General features: G+C 39.1%; 1 protein-coding gene across 1 annotated transcript in view; it reads right to left on the bottom strand.

Annotated features, from left to right (window-relative positions):
* Positions 1-300: 300 nt before the first annotated feature.
* WDR41 (WD repeat domain 41) overlaps positions 301-20,566 on the bottom strand; it is a 43,827-nt gene continuing 23,561 nt past the window's right edge. The window contains exons 7-13 of the mRNA XM_020902685.2: positions 17,953-18,015; positions 12,607-12,717; positions 8,155-8,339; positions 5,532-5,653; positions 4,432-4,520; positions 3,100-3,233; positions 301-519 (exon numbers count right to left, since the gene is read on the bottom strand). Of these exons, the coding sequence (XP_020758344.1) occupies positions 367-519; positions 3,100-3,233; positions 4,432-4,520; positions 5,532-5,653; positions 8,155-8,339; positions 12,607-12,717; positions 17,953-18,015 (857 nt within the window). The 3' untranslated portion in view covers positions 301-366. The remainder of the gene's footprint in view (positions 520-3,099; positions 3,234-4,431; positions 4,521-5,531; positions 5,654-8,154; positions 8,340-12,606; positions 12,718-17,952; positions 18,016-20,566) is intronic.

A 20,566-nucleotide genomic window follows, 5' to 3' on the forward strand; every position in this document is an offset into this window, starting at 1 on the left:
TGCTTTTCATTAAGCATAAGCTTATATAATTTCTGGTGTAAAATTTAAAGCATAAAAATTTTATCTCTGTGAGGATACTGTGGTATAATTTAATTCTGCTTCATCAGACAGTTGTGCTGAAGTCTGAACAAATCAGACCCATTCCTACAATGGTTTCAGGTAACTTATGTGGAAAGTCAAACAAAAAACTTGCACCATATTCTTTGGTGGATGTACTAGTACCTCAGAAGCAAACCTGTTGCTGGTTTGCAGACCCCCTAAAAAAATTAAACAAAATTAAATAAATAATCAATATGGTAATGGTTTTCAGAGCATCACCCTATATTTGATGTTCAAGGTTCATGTATAGGTTATTCATTCCTTAACCTAGACAGACAGATACAAGTCACCATTCTCCTCTAATTTTTGAAATAACTTTAAACTGCGTAATCCAGATTCTCGTTCTCCATTTTTCCAGAGAATAATGAGGTGATCAGCAGAACAAGTCACTAGTCCATGGTCTTCAAAGTACAGAAACATCTGTAGAAAAAAATTAATTACTGATTATAGGAAATTCAAGGAGAAGAGAAGCAGCTAATACCAAGTAGACTAATGTAGGTCCTTGCCGAAATATGTACCTTGGAGATGTCTTTGGAGCTATCAAACTCCATATCTTTCATGAGAAATTTAAGTGTGGTTGATAATCACATACAAATGCCAGACCCATATCTAATATTTTAATAATCAGAACTTTGTAAACACTACTCAACTACAGAGCTATAAATAACAGCTATTTTTTTTTTAATTTCCAAAGTGTCATCTAAATTTTACCATTATCTAATTCTTTAAGAATTGGTTTTAAGACTTTTTTCAGCAGAAGTCCTAACAAACCTGCTTCATTTAATCATTTCTGCTGGCCTTCTTATTAATGTAAAAATGGCCACAATAAAATATCTGAATTCCAAGTACTCCAAGATAAACAGTAGCTTTGCTCTCTATATAAACAGAGAATAATCAATCCTTAAGCATTTACTGAGTGTTATCTATATGCTTGTAATCCCTACCCTCAAGAAGCTTCTAGTTCAGCTGTGAAAACTGAATCTTAGTTGAAACAGCAAAGGTGTCAATCAAAGATGATGTAATTAGGTGCTAAATAATGTACTTCAGGCCATGATTTGCCACAGAAAAAGGAGGCATAGATCAATACTGAACGAAATTGTCCAAGAAATCTAACACAACATTAAACTCTCCAAATAAAAGTAAGGTCATGCCCAGTGAAAGGATAGGCTGGAAGTTAAGAACAGGAAAATGGAGTGCTGATAAGAAGGCAGCATGCATCCTATGGAGAGAGCTGGTATAAGAGAGGAGGTAAATGAAACTATGAAAAGGATGAGCTCCTCAAGAGAAAGAGTGAAATAAAGGAGAGAAATAGGATGTGAGCTTTCTGAGAAATAACTTATACATTTCTGAAGGTAACAGGAAACAGTCTTAGCTGATGATGCAGTAGTGAAAGGGGAGGAACTATGAGTTAAATTCCTCTGATGTACACAGAGATGTTCAAGTGAGAATTCAGTACACATAGGTATACAGGACTAGGCTGAGAGAGTCAGGACAAAAATAAAAAAGAAATGAGAAAATTTAAGAAAGAGCCAAGATTTTCTCAATGAAGCCAGAGATACTTTAAAAAATAATTAAATGTCAACACTTCTACTCAGGCAAATTTCTAAGAATCTGACACTTGTATATAATGACAAATGTAAAACCTTTTAAAAAAAAAAGGTTTTAAAATGCCATTTAAAAACCTTCAATAGTTTTTTTAAAACCCACTCTTTAAAAAAGCTTAAAGGCCAAACTGCTTAGCCATACATTCAATAATCTGACCCCAAACTACTTTCCCAAAGCTTTATCTCCTACTGTGTCCATTCACTGGAACACAGACCTCCAGGCTAGCAAACCTGCTCCTTGCCACCAAGTAGATTCTGTCTTTGCCCTCCTGTCTACATGTGCACAACTCCCAAAGTTAAAACACAAAATGAAAACAACTGGGCTACCTGTTACAGGAATGCAAAAATGAGTAAGACATGAGTACCCAACATCAGGGAGCTTATGGTCACAAGACTATCTTAATCCTCCGAAGCATCAAGGTTCAGCTCAATGCCCATCCATTATCTTCCACTAACCATTTTCTTCTAATTCCTGAGTATTCTGCTACTAATCTGGGTCCATCATAAGCAACCTAGATTAATAGCTTACTAAGTCTACCTATAATGTGCCTGTCTACTGAAACATAAGCTCCATGACAGCAAGGATTACATTTTATATCCCTTTGTAAACTCTAATGTCCAGTATAGTGCCTGAAATCCAGGAAATGCTCAATAATAAGGTGGTGGTGTGCTGCTGCTCTTAAGTATAAATGCACTTTCAAATGAAAAATTAATCTGTTCCTCCCTGGCTATGAAACAGAGAAGCATAATTTAGGAAATTCATCACTCAGGGCTGTGGTGACACTGTTACCAGTTGAAACTATCTCTCTACCTCGACTGGTCTTTTTCCCTCTTCATTGCAGGCAATGGTGCTGACAGTAAATATTAAAGTTAGAACTGGGTGCACCCTGTAATTCTGACCTGTCTTCATATATACACGATGGTAATCAAGACACTGGGTTTTACTAACGCTAACTAATTATTGTCCTTCAAAGCGAGGTGAGACAGACTTCTGTTCATGAGTTTGGTAATGCCCCCTGGCATTAGACTCTGTGAGGCTTTGCCTCTGTGTATGTGAGCGCGTTTCCCCACGCGCTGTCTGCATTAACTGCCATTCAACAGCATTCACTGCTCTTACATTGAGCACTGTCCTTACCGTCAGCTGTCTACCTACATCTCACGCGTAAAGTTAAGTAAGCCAATTTTTAGAAGCAAGACATTCCTCCTTCAAATCATTTCTCTGTGTAGGGAGATCTTTATTGCACATACTAAAACCTATCCCACTCCATATTTAGAATCAGCAAAAACTTACTAATAAGAGAAGGTTTAGGGTTTTATGAGACCAAATGAATGAACAGCAGTGAGATGCAAAAAGCAAGACTTCCCTGGATACTTTTATGCTTATTAAAAACAATACCTCCACAGATGATGAGTGTCCAATTAAATCTCCAATAAGCTCTAGTGAACAGGAAGTGGCATTTTCTTGTTGCTTTTTAACAGGATGGCTGGCTTGTTTATTTACTCTTCCAAATCCCCACATGTTAAAAAAACCTAAAAAACACAACCATTTTAATCATCCTCAAAATTAGTATGCTTCCCTTGTGGCTCAGCTGGTAAAGAATCCGCCTGCAATGCAGGAGACCTGGGTTCGATCCCCGGGTTGAGAAGATCCCCTGGAAAAGGGAACCCACTCCAATATTCTGGCCTGGAGAATTCCATGGACCATATAGTCCATGGAGTTGCAAAGCGTTGGAAACAACTGAGTGACTTTCACTTTCCTTAACAATAATAATGTAAGATCAGAAAAACAAAAGTTAAATGCAAAGGTGTTTCTCACTTTAGTCAAGGGCTAATAAGTGAGCAGATGATACCAGGCACTATGCTAGGGTTTTTTAAATATGTTGCTTCATTTCCTCTTAGCTACCCACGTTTGTTGCTCAGCTCTTCTTATTGCCCCTACGCACGCACTGCTAAAGGTGTGTTTACATGAGAAAAAGGCAATGGAAATCAAAGAGGAGAGAAATGAAAGGGCTGAATGGCAGTGTGGGGTCAGGAAGGTCACAACTTAAGGACAGACGAAAAGCAACATATGTGACAATACCCTATGACTTCAAATAACCAGAAGAAACTCCAAGGGTACTGGCATTTGATTTCTTATGTGAAGGCTGCTAATTAACCAGGATTTTGTTTTTCAAATCAAGCACCAGAAAATCAAAAACTCAAGAGATTAATGATATAAACACAAAAAAGTGCTTGTTTATAAATTGAGTTCAATGTTAATGCTTCAAGGCTGAAGAACTTTGACACCTGATGGTACACATTATGTTTATATACCAGACATAATTACAATATATTGATAAATAGCTAATTAGGCCATTTGGTCAGTCAGGCAAGAATACTGAAGTGGGTAGCCATTCCCTTCTCCAGGAGATCTTTCCAACCCAGGGATCAAACCTGGGTCTTTGCATTGCAGGCAGAGTCTCTACCATCTGAGCCACCAGGGGAAGCCCATTTGATGAGTCAGATCAGTTAGCTTCCCCTCAAAGAACCCTAGCTGACTTGAAATAAAGAGGCGGTCCTGCAGTAAGTATTAACATGTGAATCCCCCACCCCGATTCTCAAATGCTTCATGTAAATATGCTTATTTGGAGCACACTGTCTATTATTCCTGTGGTTACACGTAACTGCCTCTCGTCTGTCTTTCATATGGGAAAAAAGCAAGACCACCTTTTGGAGAGAAGATACACACCCGTTGGCACTGGCTCCACGGAAAGCTGCTGTTTTTCTCGTAGCTCCCAAATGCGTACACTGCCATCTTCTGAGCATGAAATAACCTGCCTGTCAGAAGAGAGAAAGAGCACCATGGAGGGCAAGTGCTCAAAGTGCAGGGAAAACAATCAGTGCAGCCTTTAACTGCTTTCTTCCAGCTCTTGGCAAGAGCTGATAAACAAAATCACAATTTAACATGGCTTTACAGTGCAAAGTGAAACACTCTTCAGGAAAGGCATGCATTATAGTGTGAGACTGGCTCAAATGCTACAAACATGTATCACTTCCATTTTTAAAAATGCATGCAGGAAAAGAGGTTATGAATCACACTCTCACAACATCCTGAGAAGCCCCATTCCTTTCTCTCACCTCCCACTCTGAAAGCATCCTGCAGAGTCAGTACTGCCGTGCTGTGCTTAGTTGCCCAGTCGTGTCCAGCTCTCTGCAACCCCGCAGACTGTAGCCCACTAGGTTCCTCTGTCCATGGGATTCTCCAGGCCAGAATACTGGAGTGGGTTGCCATGCCCCCTCCTCAAGGGGATCTTCCCAACCCAGGGATCCAACCCAGGCCTCCCACGTTGCAGGCAGATTCTTTACTAGTTGAGCAACTAGGGACACGTCCAGAAAATCTACCATTTCCTTCATATAATTCATCCCTAGAAACTCAATGGCCAAATCTGCCCTGAGAGAAAAGCCCTCAGTTAGTAGTCTCAGCCAACAAAGAGACTACCATTTAATCTGGCCATAAACAGTACCAACAAAAAGGTGGCTTTGTGGAAAATATTAAAAAATTAGAACATAGTGTCCAAAAGTCTTCTATTAAAATAAATACCAAATTTTAAATTCTCTCTTCTTACAATGAAATTCAGTATAATTTGTTTGAACCCTGCTGTTCGTAAATTTTGTAATATATGGCCACAAACTCTTCTGTTAGAGATAGCCATAGGGTATTCTCCATTTTCAAAAGAACCTGTTGGTCAAGCAACAGAGCCAGGTGACTTGCCCCTTGAGCAATTACACTGGTGGCCCTGGGAACTATGCATTTCTTTTACCTGTTATAGAACATATGGAAACGTGTACCTGTTTGGGAGTTTCACAACGTGCAGGACACTGGAGTCATGAGCAGTTTTCTGGCAGGCAATCACACGCTTCATCTGAAGGTTATACACGTATAAACCCCTTCCAACTGCAACAAATACATTCTGGGGGAGATAAAAGGTCAGAAATGCACATAAAACTAACACCACTACCCGATGTAACAGATTTCCAGCCTTGGTGTGAGATCACAAAGTCCTTGTTACCTTCCTTAGTCCTAGCCTTCAGCCCAAATTACTGTACTGCCCTCTAAAGTCCAAAAATATCAAAGCACAAAGGAAAGCTCAGCATTTAGAAGGTCTAAGGACACGACTGCTAATACAGAGCGAACTCTATGTGTTAACACCCTGCAGCATCCTCGCCTTCCTTACTGAAACGTGACAGCTAGAGCAGGGGCTGTGGCTGGAAGACTGGTGCAATAGAGGTGGAGCTGCTGGGGCACAACCTGGATTTTCATTCACACAATACTGTATTGTTGGGAAACCACTTAGCTTCTTCTGCCTGAAAAATGTGAGCAACATCACTTGGGTTCCACAACTTAAGCATCACAAGAACTATGAAGTATACAAAACAGCATATGCTAGAGTGGCAGAGAGATATATATATTGGTTTCACAAAAACATTTTTTCCAGTTCTACTAAATTTCCATTTTTCCTTTCTACTAAAACAGCTTTAATCTTTTGAAAGTACTTTCACCAATATTTATCTTACTTCAGCTTCACATCTCATTAATGAAGGAAAAGCTATTTTGCAGAATAACAAGTCAAAACAAAAGATTAAAGTCACACAAAAAATGAAGACATGAGAGGTGGTATTAGAATTCAGATCATGTGACTCCAGTTCCTTACTCTTGCCTCATACCATACCACATAGCTTCTGAACCTATTTTCCAAGTCACTAGACTTCTGGTGGCTCTCATCTAAGAATCATTTATTCTTACTCAGTAGATGTGCCAGTGAGACAGACCTTTCAAAAATCCTTTTCCCTTCCTGTTCTCACCATAGAACATTTCTCATGCAGCCTCAAAGGCTATAATGCCAATTCAGACCTATAGTATCTCGACCAAACATGCCTCCAAGGCTTACCAGAGTCTAAATTTGGAATGACTCCCTTGACCCTCGGGACTGGTGTTCTGCACACAGCAATGCTAGCTAAGGGCCAGTGCCAGGCACAAAAATAAAAACAGCTGGCAAGCTTGCTAAAATCTAGAGCCCTGGGAAACATTCAATGCAAAGAAACTCCAGAAAGGAGCTTATATGGACCAGGAAATCTGTGCAGAGTTCAAATGCTTTATCCAAATTACAAAATTATAAATACAACTAGAGAATTAATAAGCTTTGGGGCAGTGTTTACTCAATAGAATCACTCTATCAATCATTGTCATTAACAATAACTGACCCCCTTGTAGAAAGAAAAAAAAACTTTTATAAAAGAAAGAAAATGAGGGAAAACTGAGTAATGCTTTATGAAGCATTTAATAAACATCAAAAATTAAAGATTAATTAAGATTAAAGAGAATGCAAAATGAAAAAACTTTAAGCACTAATTTTTACAACAATAAGAAAAAGGTATCAAATTAAAAATATAATTTTTAGGGCTACAACTCTTAGAAATCTAGTTTCTATCTTTCCTGAGGCTATTGTTTTTATCATATATATTTACTCTTTTTTCCCCAAAAGTAAAGTTAGAATATAAAGAAACTTAATCTTTAGGTACAACAATGTTCTTTACCTATTCTTACTCTATTCTATTTTGGTTTGGTTTTTAAAGTAAGAGAGGTTCAAAGACAGCCAAAAAAAAAAAAAAAGTGGACCACGTTCTCCCCATCCAGAACACTATTACTCATTTTTAAAATAAAAATTAAAAAGCATACAATTATCAGATTTAAAGAGCATAGGGAGACACAGAATAAAGTGAGGTAACAGCCTCCTCTAGCCCCTCTCCTTGAAGTTTACAACTCAAACATTTCTTGTGATTAGATTTAGAAAAATAACCCCATTTTAAATATGTTTTCTGAGCTCCTAAAGCTAGAAGAAGAGGTGTTCAGATCAGAGCCAAGATTCAGAAATCCATTGGTACTAATCTCTTACTGCAATAAAAGATGTAAAGTGCTTCAAGAGCAACCAGCCTGAAGGACTGAAATCTGTAATTCTCACACAATCACCTTGCCCCAGGATACTAGCAGACTAAAAGAAAGGCATTCCTGAAGTTTTTAATTTCCTTCACTTCTCCAGGAAATGCACCAGAATCTTGAAAAGGATTCTTTCTCAAAGTGTTCCTTAAAACAATTTTAAGCATTATCCTCAGATCCTATGGGAATATTTAATATTCCTATGGGAATATTCAAAACTTCAATGGGTTCTAAAATCTGTGGCCATTTAATCACCTCCTTGCCTCAAAGATAAGAGGCAAGGAGGTGATAAAAGATTAAAATGCTTTTTTTTTTAAAGCAAATGATGTAATCTTTGCAATACATCAAAACATTTTAAAGCACAACTTGGACGCAAGGAATGACACCTTTCTATATCATGAGATTAAATTTTCCCAATTAGAAACTGAGTTTAGTAAAAGATGTTAAGATTATGGAAATTTTCTCAACTTTTTTTACCTCTTCATCCCATGTGAGATGACGGATAGAAACGTCATTTGGCTTTTGACAGAGTTTTATTTCCCGCTGAGCATCCAGCTGCGGAGATGGGTCCCAGAAGTTGCGTTCACAGGCCTGCACGGTCCAGCCCAGGGTGTCCCAGACGATGAGTTCCCCGACATGGGAGCCAGATACAAAACTCACATCTAGGCAGAGTTCATATGTCTCTTTATTGATCATTCACCTAGGCTACAGTAAAAATGAATGAACTGCCTAGTAGTATTGCTCTATAAAATCACAGTATTAACAACAGGGAGGTAACTCAACAAGTCAAATAGGAAGATTAACAGAACAGAAAGACCAGAAATAAACTCAAGTTTACTTACACATTTAGTAATAATAATAATAACTGCTTTTCAATTCAATCAAGAAAGAAAGAACTCATGCTGGAATACTTGGTTAAGTATTTGGGGAACAAAGACAAAGGAATTTTACCTTGGATCATATACAGTTAAGAAAAAGTTACACTTGTGTTTCTCCTTTACTCCCACACTCACAACATGCCTGAAACCAATGTGTGGGGGTTTTCCCCACAGCAAGTAGTTAAGCGACACCAGCTGAATACCCCTACAGTTTAACTCGGTTTTGGCACCGTCTCCCTGGAAACAGTGTCAGTCCCCACAGGCTAAGGACTCGGTTCAGCAGGACTTCTCTCACTCCAGATGCTAACAGCAAACCCAGGCTGTTACCCGTGTTTCTACCTGACTGTAAGTTGGAGAGTCAGGTTCAGAGCAGCTCACAAAACTCAGGACAGCAATCTACCTGCTTTCCACTACTTTATCACACAGGGTATGCCAAAAGACAGATGAACCTCCAAGGGAGGAGGTGCACAGGGCGCGGTGTGTGGGAGGCGTCTCAGAGCACCCACACTCTCTCCAGGCAGGCCATTCTCCCAGCACCGCCACATGTTCAGCAACCCTGAAGCTCTCTGAACCCCAAACTGTTGGAATTTTTATGGGAATTTCATCACACACACATGACCAATGACTGACTAAAGATATTTGAAACAACCAATTGGGGACTGAATAAATAAATAAGACATCCATGAAATGAAACAGTAATGCTGTTATCAAAAACTAAGTTGTAAAAGTATGTTATATTAATACAGAAATATATTCATGACATGCTGTTACAAAAAGCACACCATATGTATATATGCCCAGAAAAACACCTAGAAGGACATGAACCTGTACTTAATACTATATGAATAATTTTCATTTTCATTTTTACATTTTTATGTTTCTGTTTCCTCATTTTTCTATTATGACTATGTATTACTCGCACAATAACAAGTTTTTAAAATGTTTAATGAAAATGAAATTTGTGGACTAAGACACTTCACAAATTATATATTTAAGGAAAATGTACAACTGCTAAGACTAAAAACTAACATAAAGAAATGTGATTTAATTCCTTTATATTTAGAGGAAGGTGAAGCACAACAGTGCACTGTGAGTCTAGAAACTCAAGTTTTAGTTTTGACTCAGCCTGCGGCCTTTAGAAAGTCATTTAATCTTTTTCTATCTTGGATTTCTTAGGCATTAAATGAAGATGACTGTAGAAATAAATAATAAATGTGTAGCCATTTTAAAAGACACTGAATGTTATCTTTTGAGTCCCTGGTTTTATTTTGAGCCCCTGGTATTATTTTATATTAATGGTATTAAAACATCCAGTTACTTGTAATTTAGGAATACATGGATGAGTAATTATGATTTAATTATCTCATTTGACAAATAAACCAGGACAGAAATCTCCAATAACTAGATGAACAATCTCTTCAAAATAAAGAATTATCAGCAATCATACAGGTAAATAGTATTTTTCCTTGGTTCCAAGTCCAGTTTCCATAGTTTATTAACAGACTCTCTGGAATCCAATCTGTGAAGAATTAAGTTCATTTCTCATCTATGGAGAGAAAAGAGGCTTCTAGGTCTATTAGTGGGAAAGTGTTAAGACAGCAGTAATCTTTCCATGACTTTCTTTTCCATCCCTTTCCTTCCTCTTTCCAATTTCACTCAAACTACAAAAGAACCAGAGACATTAACAAGTGAAGATTCTTCTTGACTCCAGCTCTGCATGTGTCATCATAATAGAGCTAACCTACTGAGACCACACAGCTGCCTGCTCTGATCTCCGCCAAGTGTCTGTAATTCATCTAGGCAATAGAAGCAAAGTACTTGAGCCCAGTTATAATTTTTCACTAGAAACAAAATGCTGACACTGACCTGAGTCGGTGCAGTTTATTGCTGTGTAAATTATCCCAAACTGGTCATTCGAAATGTCTCACACCAAACAACCTCAATGATGTATTGTATGTGGATGGACTTTGATCCTCAGGCAAGTATCAGAAGTCACTTAGTATGAAAATCTCACCTGAAACCTGTCTAACCCATCCCTCAGAAGTACTAATACTTTGTGACTACCACATCATGCTGTCAGCATAAAACGAGAAAAGGAATAGAATAAAGCAGCAGCACCTAGAGCCTTCTGCCAGAAGAGAGAAGCAAGGTTACCTTGTATGTTGGTCTTAGACAATCTCTGCAGAGGCACTCAGAGCTCTTGGGCAAACCCGGTATTCATTATCCACATTTGTGGGAGTTCTGCTATAAACAAACGTTCTGCTAAGGTTGTCCTAGCACCAACTCACTGAACATGCACTTTCCCTGTGAGTTCTAGACCCAGTAACTGGCCATATCTTTGACTGGCAACTGGTGGGGATAAAGCAGCAGGGCTGAGGGTGGAACTGGGAGTTGTACAACATAATCATTTCAGGATGGCTAAAATCTGCAGCATGGCAGACATCTATTATGAGAGAATGTCACAATACCATTCTCAAATTTTACCAGACTACTCATCCATAAATGATTCCTAAATATGCTTTTGGCTTGCTAGCGTTCTGTAGTGTAATTTTATAGTCATAAAAGTAAAAAGTACCAGGGGCTTTCTGTCATTTCTATTAACAAATTATTTTGTGTCTTAGCTTTCCCTTTTCCTTTACTTAAGATGTTGGCAAAGAAAGACTTGACGAGAGCTTTCTTAATTAAACTGTTCTAAGTATCTCTGTACATCACAGAGATGTACAGAGAAGTGCCATAAAGCTGAGGCTCTCTCAGTAACATCTCCTCAACTTCCTTAAGGAAATATGCCAGGTCCTGGTCCCAGTATGTCACTGCTAACACGGGACAACCAGGCGTGACCACTGTAATGGCCAGAACACCGCTGTGCTCTTCCCAACAGCTCCCGCCGTGGGGCTTCTGGCTCAGTGTCAGAGGGACTTCCAAACAAGAGCCTGCCTTGTGGGCTGCCATCATGGCTAAAGGGGAAAAAGTCCCCAGAAAAAAAACAAAAGGGGTGCTCCTAACATTGTTATTTCTATCATACAGATAATCTAGTCCTCAGAAAGACTTGCAGTTGGGTTGAACAAGTAAGTCGCTATTAGAGAGGAAGATTCTGTAGTTGGGAGGGCCCTTCTCACTGATGGAACTTAAAATGCAATTGATGGCCTACAAATGGAGATTACACTTAGTACTGCTTGTGTCCCTTCCCTCTGCCTCATGTTTCTACAAAGTATTGCTCAGAAAGAGCCAACCTAGGTCAGCGTGTGCAGTGGATTCCCCCTACAACATATGCACAGCCTCCTCACAGGACCCTCTTACAGTCTCCTCCAGACTATCAAACTGAAGCCACCCAGGAGTCCTCCATCTGACCTCAGAGCCCAGACCACCCAGGACAGCCCTGATGATATAAGGTATCAGTTTATTTGAAAGTAAAGTAGCTAAATCCCAGGATTTGTGGTTTGTGATCCTATCCTGTCATCTGATATCAGGTTCATCTCACAGGAGATACTTATTAAAATCATGATAAAGCCAAATACAAAGTCTGGCAAACCAAAACACACAGCCATGAGGAAGGGCAGGTATGATCCATTTCTGCAGACCTTTAGTTTGGTGTTATTCTCTGGCTTTTCAATGACGGACTGAATCCAGCTCATTCTACTGTAAATAGAGTGGTATATAATTTTGTCCTGTGTGACCTTCAAAAGAGAAAAGAGCCAGAACCATTTGCCCCCAAAGCCAAAATGCTACCAAGCATTAGTACTGATAGCCTACAACAATCATCCCACAGCTGCCAAGTAACCCCTGAGGTAAGTATGCTGTCTCCTCCATCACCCCTTTTCTCTGCCCAACTCCATCCTTCCCCCGTGCCTAAATCTAAGACCTTCCAATCTATGAAACTTGATGAATTCTACTGGTTTAAACCTCAGAAAATAAGACTGCCAATCTCTCCTTATTAATAGCATCATTTTCATGATAGTAATTCTAGAATCCTATGACAGAACAAGACTGAAGTTCAAAACAGGTTAACAAGTAAAAACTTTACATAATATAAACATGGACCCAGTGAGCTTACCATCGACATTAAGCAGTGAGAGAATATTGTCTTGATGATCAAGGAGGCGCTTAACTTCAAGAATATCCCATCCCAGTGATCCCTCTGTGGGCGCTACCAACCTGAAAATTACTAAGTGAAAAGACCGATATAATTTTATTAAAATAGTCAAAGAAGATAAGGTTCCATTTCTGCTTAAAAAACTAATATTTCACTAAGTGACAAATACCTAAATACTGAAAAAACCCATCTCCAAAGACAGTCTTGTTCATGCTACTTTCTTTCTTTCAAATCCTTGAGATGTTTGCAATGATCTACTAAAATCCCGAGCGTGACCTCAGAACTCTGTTCCTTTATTAAAACTCTTCTAAACCCCCACCAACCATCAAGTCCCGTCCTCCCTAAGCCTTCAGTGCATGGCCAGCTCTCCCACCTTACTCTCCCCTTAGCCAGCGCTGGTCCGGATGCCTGAATCACCCCCAACCATTAGCCTTCTCTCCTCATGCCAGGCCAGGAAGTATTGCTGCAAAATAAGCTATAAATTTGTGCTTAACCTCAAACTGGTGAAGATCTCAGCAGTTTTTACTTATTTATTTACTTTTCTTGATATCTAAACTTACACCATTAAATTACAAATTCTCTGAGAGGATATGCCTTATAATTTTCGTGAGTTATGCAGTTCTTTTGGACTGTAGTGTTGCTTTACTCAACTGAGTTTAACAGTTTTATATAAACTTGTATTAATCCTAACATTAATCAATATAGAAAACTCAAAATCAAATTAACTGGAAAGATCAATAAACAAACATTTACTGAACACTTATGATGATGCTCCAGGAACTTAGATATTATATGTGACTAGGTTCCAGTTACTGCCCTGAAATACTCATTGAGAGTGGGAGTGAGCCTTATAAACCAGCTCAGAATCAATGCAGTCAGTGCTGTAACAGGCCCCAGCACCAAGTGCTGTGGATGCTCACAGCTTAGAAAAACTAGTATCCCAGAGGTCATATTCCTCCCAAGTGATGGCTTATTACTAAATTTCTCTTCTTTCTCACACTTCTCTCTGGAAAACAGATCACACCACATTTCCTTCTGTCTCTGGGCACATTTTACCAAATGACAAACCTCTACAAAGGTTATTTAATACTGACAGCCATTCACATTGAAATTGTGGTTGTCAGATGAAGAAGGTCTTTCCGTCAATACAAAGGGGTCTCTTTCTGACACCTAGCAAAGTAGAGTGAAAATTCTACTTTAGTTGGAATACTACCAAATGATGCTGCGATTGAGATTACAGAATAACAAGCAAGGTACTGTACTGTTTAATCCAACTAACAGGGAGAACAAACTGAAATACTGACCAAAAAACTACAAAGTACTAAAGATAATGTGAAACTGTTAAGTTCATAAATATAGTCTCTATAGTCAAGTATTCACAAGGGTCACATATGTAATAACTTCAAGGAAATAAACATTAATTAGAAGATAAAAGAAAAGCAATGGTCACTTCTAAAAAAGGGTTAACAGAAAAATCTTGAACTTTTGAACCAGGATAAGTACTCAGAATGATGATAGTCCTGCCCAGCTAATAAAAGCCTCAAAGTAACTGCAGGCAGTGCACACAGAAATTTTATTTCCTGTTGAGAAGATTCACGTGAGAAAAAGAGAGGGACAGGGGCACAAGCTTAGTCTTAGAAATAGAAAACATAGTACATTTAGAGGAATAAAACTTATTTTTCATAAGGAAAATGGCACTACATATTTACTTCATGAAAAAGTTGAAGTGAAAGTCACTCAGTGGTGTCCAACTCTTTGCAACCCCATGGACTGTAGCCCGCCAGGATCCTCTGTCTATGGAATTCTCCAGTATTCTGGAGTGGGTAGGCATTCCCTTCAGGGGATCTTCCCAACCCAGGGATAGAACCCAAGTCTCCCACACTGCAGGAGGATTCCTTAGCATCTGAACCACCAGGGAAGCCCTATTTTAAGGCTAAGTAAAATGGAAATCCTCATTTTTAAGAATATTTGTATTTTTTATAAATTATTTTGAACAAAACCAACTTTAATTTCTTCCCTTTTTAAGATGATATTCTAATTTCTGCTGAGGCATCAATGTTATTTTTATTACTATTTGAATGAATTCACTAATTCATTCAATAAAAATCTCTTTATTTGTTAGGAGAAAGATTAAGAAAGTTTCAGTCACCACGGCACTAATATTCTGAAGGGGCGCGACAAAGAGAGACCAAAAAGCAAACATAAGTTTTTAGAGAAGTAAGTTAAATGACAGACATGAGATTATGAGAATACACAGGTAAAACCTCTGGGAGGGGAGATATAAGGAAAGCAAGACTTCATCCTTGAAAAAAGAAATACTAGAGCTGCGCTCTTAAAGAGTAAGTAGTAATGAGCCAGATTAAAGAGGACAATGAATTATGTAGTCAAGTCCAATACGGGTGACAAGAGAAAGGACGGCACAGAGGAGAGAACCAGCTCGGGCTGGGGGCTCAGGGAAATGAGGATTAGCAGCACTGAGACAAGACTCGAGGGAAGCAGGGGGAGATCATGGAAGGCATGATTTGATATGCTGAAAGGCCTGGACTTCATCTTGTAGGCAACTGGTGACCTTACATTCATCCCTAGGGCAAAGATTTGTTTTATCTGGAGCAAAAATGTGAGAAAAAATAAGGCTACATAAGTTTGTTTGTTTTTTTAACAAATCTAAATGTATTCAATTTAAAGCCCTATACTTTTTTCCTGAGGTCATCTTCTTCATATTTTGTTGTTAAAAAGTTATTTTTTCAAAATGAGGGTGGTAAACGGTAGCTTATTTTGTTTCCAGTTTGGGGTTTTCAATGTTTTCACTAAACAAAACAAAAATTGGCAACTCTATGTTGATCTCCACAAGTCTGACTTTGGTACTAGTCAGAAACTTGAGAGTCCAGAAATAACTGATGTAGGCAACAGGAAGCCACTGACGCTCTGAAGCCTGCATTAGATGGATCCCTCTATCATCTGATAGAGAATGTATCCAAAAGCACTGAACTAGAGGAGAAAGCTTTGAGAAGCACTAAAACAGAAAAGGGAACGGCCATACCTAACCAGCCAACCAAGCAGGCTATATCATGGTGGATTAATTTCACTGGTATCCAAATTTTGATATGGATTCAAACAGTCACAATATTTGTGCAACAATTTGCAAGTATCTTAAATATACGCAAACAGTCACATAAATTAGAAATGTAAGGGCTTCCCTGAGGGCTCAGCAGATGGGGAATCCACCTGCAATGCAGGAGACACAGGAGGTACAGGTTCAATCTCTGGGTCAAGAAAATCCCCTGAAAAGGGAAGTGGCAACCTACTCCAGTATTCTTGCCTGGAGAGCCCTTATGGACCATGGATGGAGGAGCCTGGCAGGCTACAGTCCAGGGGTTTGTGAAGTGTCAGACACGACTAAGCATGCAGGCATGCTGAATATGCATATACTTAAAAGAGATTTTCTTTTACTTGCTACTAACTCTGTCATGGGATGATTATTTTTGGACACTCTGGGCATGCATGCTCAATCATGTCTGACTCTTTTGTGACCCTGTGGGCTGTGGCTTGCCGGGCTCCTCTGTCTACGGGGTTCTCCGGGCAGGTATACTGGAGTGGACTGTCATTTTCTTCTATAGGGGATCTTCCTGACCCAGGGATCCAGCCTGGGCCTCCTGCGTGTCATGCACTGGCAGGCAGACTCTTTACCACTGAGCCACCTGGGAAGCCCTTTGGACACGCCACATTACATATATTTAGACATCTTACTAATACTTCATCATTATCTGAATACAATAATCTTTCGTAAATATTTATACTTTCAATGTGTTCTCCAGACAACAGCAATGGCTAAAATATAGTTTGAGCATTGTTAAGTACACATTCAAAAAAATAAATAAAGTAGAGGAACGAAAATAAGTCAGGAGACTATCATAACAGACCAACCAGGCAAAAGAGATGAGTACCTGAACAGAGCAACACTAGTGAGATGGAAAGAAGTGGATCAAAATATTTAGAGCAGCCGCCCTCAAAGAATGGCCCCAGACCAATCACCTTAGCACTCCCAGTACGTGTTAGAATGCAGACGCTCAGGCCCCACTCCAGAGCTAGTGAACTAGAAACTCTGGGAGTAAGGCCCAGTATTTTGTGTTCTTAACAAGTCCTTCAGGTCATCCTCATGCACACTACATTTTGAAAACCACCGAATTAGAGTAAAACCAGCAAAACACAAGCAATTGATTAGCAACAAGAAGAAAACAGCAGGGAAAAGCGAAACATCTTTCCAGCACAATAAAGAACATGGGAAAACTGAATTTCTGCAAGGAAGAAAAAAAGAAAAAAACACTACATTTTATCTTTAGAAGCCGCTTTATGAAAAGAAAGCATAAGCATTGGATCTAGAAAATTACTTCTCAGACATGACTATACAGGGAAAGTTCAGTTGAAGAAAGAAAAACTTGACTGCAAAGCAGAAGAGCCTGCAGATAGGCTCATTTCTCACTGGCATTTGCAAACACGCAAACTGATGATCACAGTCAATCTCGAGACTGGTCTCTAGAAGTAGCAGCACAAGTAATATCAAATGCCCTCGGGGCTTCATTAAACAAATTCCTCAAGAAAAAAGCAGGTTTTAAAAAGCAACTCCATCACTTCTCAGCACACGATTTTTATCCATAAGGTAATGAGCATAATAGGCTTGTCTTTTCTTTTTTTAAACTGCAGACTCCTGGCAGTAAATGAGTGAGCCAATAGTCAACAGTTAAGAGACTGGCCTTCAAATGGCATTTTTATAATCAGTTAGTACATTCACAACATTCCTCTTGTTCTCCCTCCTTCTGCCATCCCACTAATCTGAGGGAAATGGTATAAACTCCACCTTCCAATAAAATGGGTCCTACTCTGGTTTCCTCAGGCAAAAACTCCACAGCTCCTGTCTTACTGAACTCTCATAACCCTCTTCCAAACCCAGCTTGTTTTAAGTTTTTAGAATGCTGGTAGTTGTTTTATGTAGCTGAAGTTTTTGCTGAGTGAGTGAGTGTGGGTCATCAGCAGAGGACTGTGGGATGTAAATGGCCCTCCCCAGCATCAGAGGAGTAGGGTTAGCTTGCCCACTTGCCTATGCTAGACCAAGTATGGTGCAAGAACCGACCTAACATCTTGAAAATGTCTCAGGTTCCATATCACTTCAATAACCCCAGGAGGCCAAGACTGGGGCAGGGAAAGATGTCCTTTAAATAAAAAACTGAATTAGTCTTTCCGAAATGTTTACACAAGGCTAGTTTAAAATTTTAAAAAAGAAGAAATAAAGGGGGAAAAAATCATACTCACTCAGTTCTTTGCCAACTGCTGCCACAACACAGTTCTTAGGTATTTCAATCAAAGCACTGATCCCTTCAAAAACATATAAAACAAAAGTTAAACTATCTTCTTAAAGGATTAGATCAAAAACATTTTCAGATTTATATTAGTCATTTCTTCAAAGGGGATGGTAACAATAAAGCTCACACAATTCGCTATATCACACTTGCATGTGAAAGTGACTTTGTGAAGTCAGTAAGATCTCTCGAAGTCTTTATTGATTTATGAAGGGTAGAAAATGCTCTTTGAATATTTGTACTATTGTGGTGAACTTATTTACCAGGGACCCCTTAAGATAATCATCATCGCCACTTACAAGATGGCTAGCTCAAATGGAATACAAAATTGGCATTTTTCCTCAATGTAAATTTAAGAAGACTGGGTGAACTCCCTGGCAGCAAATAAATGAGCCAACAGTAAACAGCTAAGAAAGTGGCCTTCAAATAGTATGTTTATAATCAACCAGTACATTTACAAAATTCCTTGTATTACTAGAATAATCAGATTCAACATTCCATCACATTTCACTTATTAAGCATACAGTGCTAAGTACATTTTTTATAGCTAAATCATGAATTGATTTTAGGATAACCACAACTTCTGTAACATATGTTATAATGATCACTTTTGTCAGCAAAAATTAAAGAATTCACGTGTTAGATTTAGAATTACCATATGTGTTGGCACAAAACTTGTTTACTAATGTTAACTTTTCCCTTATAAAACATATGTAATTTTTATATAGTAATTCATAACACATATGCCAATTGGGAAAATATTCTCGTCTGCTTTGCCTCCCCACTTGGGGAGTATTTCTGGCCAACATCTTTCCTCCACATAGGTCTTACCAGTATGTTTTATATTTTTCCATTTCTCAAGGACAGGGCGTAGATGGTAGAGGAGGAGAAGCGGAAGCAGTAGTGTACAGGATAAAGTAGCAGAAGAGACAGGAGAGCAGGGGAAGGGAGAACAGCAGAGACTTCCAGATGCAGAAAACAGCTTGTTAAAAAATGTTGATTACTTATGAAATAAACTTACTATAAGCTCAATAATCCAGAAGGAGCAACTTAATACACAGAATCACAGAACATATTGTTGGACAGGGCATGGATGTCCTGTTTTCTAGTCCAAGGCTCCTTCCATTTTATCATACTAAGATTATTTTTGCTTATTTCCAAATACATAACTGCCCCTAAAAAGCCCTGCCAGTCCACAAATCAAGCAAGGCTTAGTGAAAGGAGTTTCATAAAATAAAGATCTAATAGTACTGCTAACTACTTGGCATCTGGTAATTTGGAAAATCCAAGTCACGGAAAGCTCACCAATGGCAACTTAAGGTCTTTTAAAAGCTTTCTAACTGATTTTCTCAAAGGTTTCTGCTATCTCTTACTAATGAACAGGGCAATACTGTGACTACCTACAGTACAGTACTCAAAGTTAATTTGCAAAGGGAAGGGGAAGTGCAATAACAGGTGATTATTTCCATTAACATGCAAAAGGTCCTTTTTAGCCCTGATTTCAGTATTTCACAACAAGTGTGTGTGCATGCTAAGTCACTTCAGCCGTGTCTGGCTCTTTGCAACCCTATGGACTGCAGCCTGCCTGGCCCTTCTGTCCATGGGATTCCCCAGGCAAGAACACTGGGTTGGGTTGCCATGCCCTCCCCCAGGGGGTCCTCCTGACCCAGGGATGGAGCCCCCACTCTCACGCCTGCTGCACTGGCAGGCGAGGTCTTTACCGCCACAAACAAGATACGGGTGATCGACTGGTGAGCTGAGGAGTTAGACTATGATCCTGGTAAGGCAGGGGTTTAGCTTTATTAAGACGCTGTATTATTTTTCCAGTATTTTGTAATACCCATGTGGCGATAAGCCAATAAAGAAGTGTATATTCAACTCACAGGGCTCCTACTACTCTAAGACAACAATAATATGCTTTAATAACACAGGCATACCTTGGAGGTATTTTGGGTTTGGTTCCTGACCAAAACAAAGGAATTATCACAGTAAAGCAAGTCACACAAATTTTTTAATTTCCCAGTACATATAATAGTAGTGGAAAAGCTGGCTTAAAACTCAACATTCAAAAAACTAAGATCATGGCATCCGGTCCCATCACTTCGTGGCAAATAGATGGGGAAACAATGGAAACAGTGACAGACTTTATTTTCTTGGGCTCCAAAATCTCTGCAGACGGTGACTGTAGCCATGAAATTAAAAGACACTTGCCCCGTGGAAGAAAAGCTGTGACCAACCTAGACAGCATATTAAAAAGCAGAGACATTACTTTTCTGACAAAGATTCATCTAGCCAAAACTATGGTTTTTCCAGTAGTCATGTATGGATGTGAGAGTTGGACTATAAAGAAGGCTGAGCACCAAAGAACTGATGCTTTTGAAACGTGGTGTCAGAGAAGACTGTTGAGAGTCACGTGGACTGCAAGGAGATCAAACCAGTCCATCCTAAAGGAAATCAGTCCTGACTATTCATTGGAAGGACTGATGCTAAAGTTGAAATTCCAATACGTTGGCCACCTGATGTGAAGAACTGACTCATTGGAAAAGACCCTGATGCTGGGAAAGATT

This window comes from Odocoileus virginianus, chromosome 6 (assembly GCF_023699985.2).
Source record: "Odocoileus virginianus isolate 20LAN1187 ecotype Illinois chromosome 6, Ovbor_1.2, whole genome shotgun sequence".
NCBI classification, from domain to species: domain Eukaryota; kingdom Metazoa; phylum Chordata; class Mammalia; order Artiodactyla; family Cervidae; genus Odocoileus; species Odocoileus virginianus.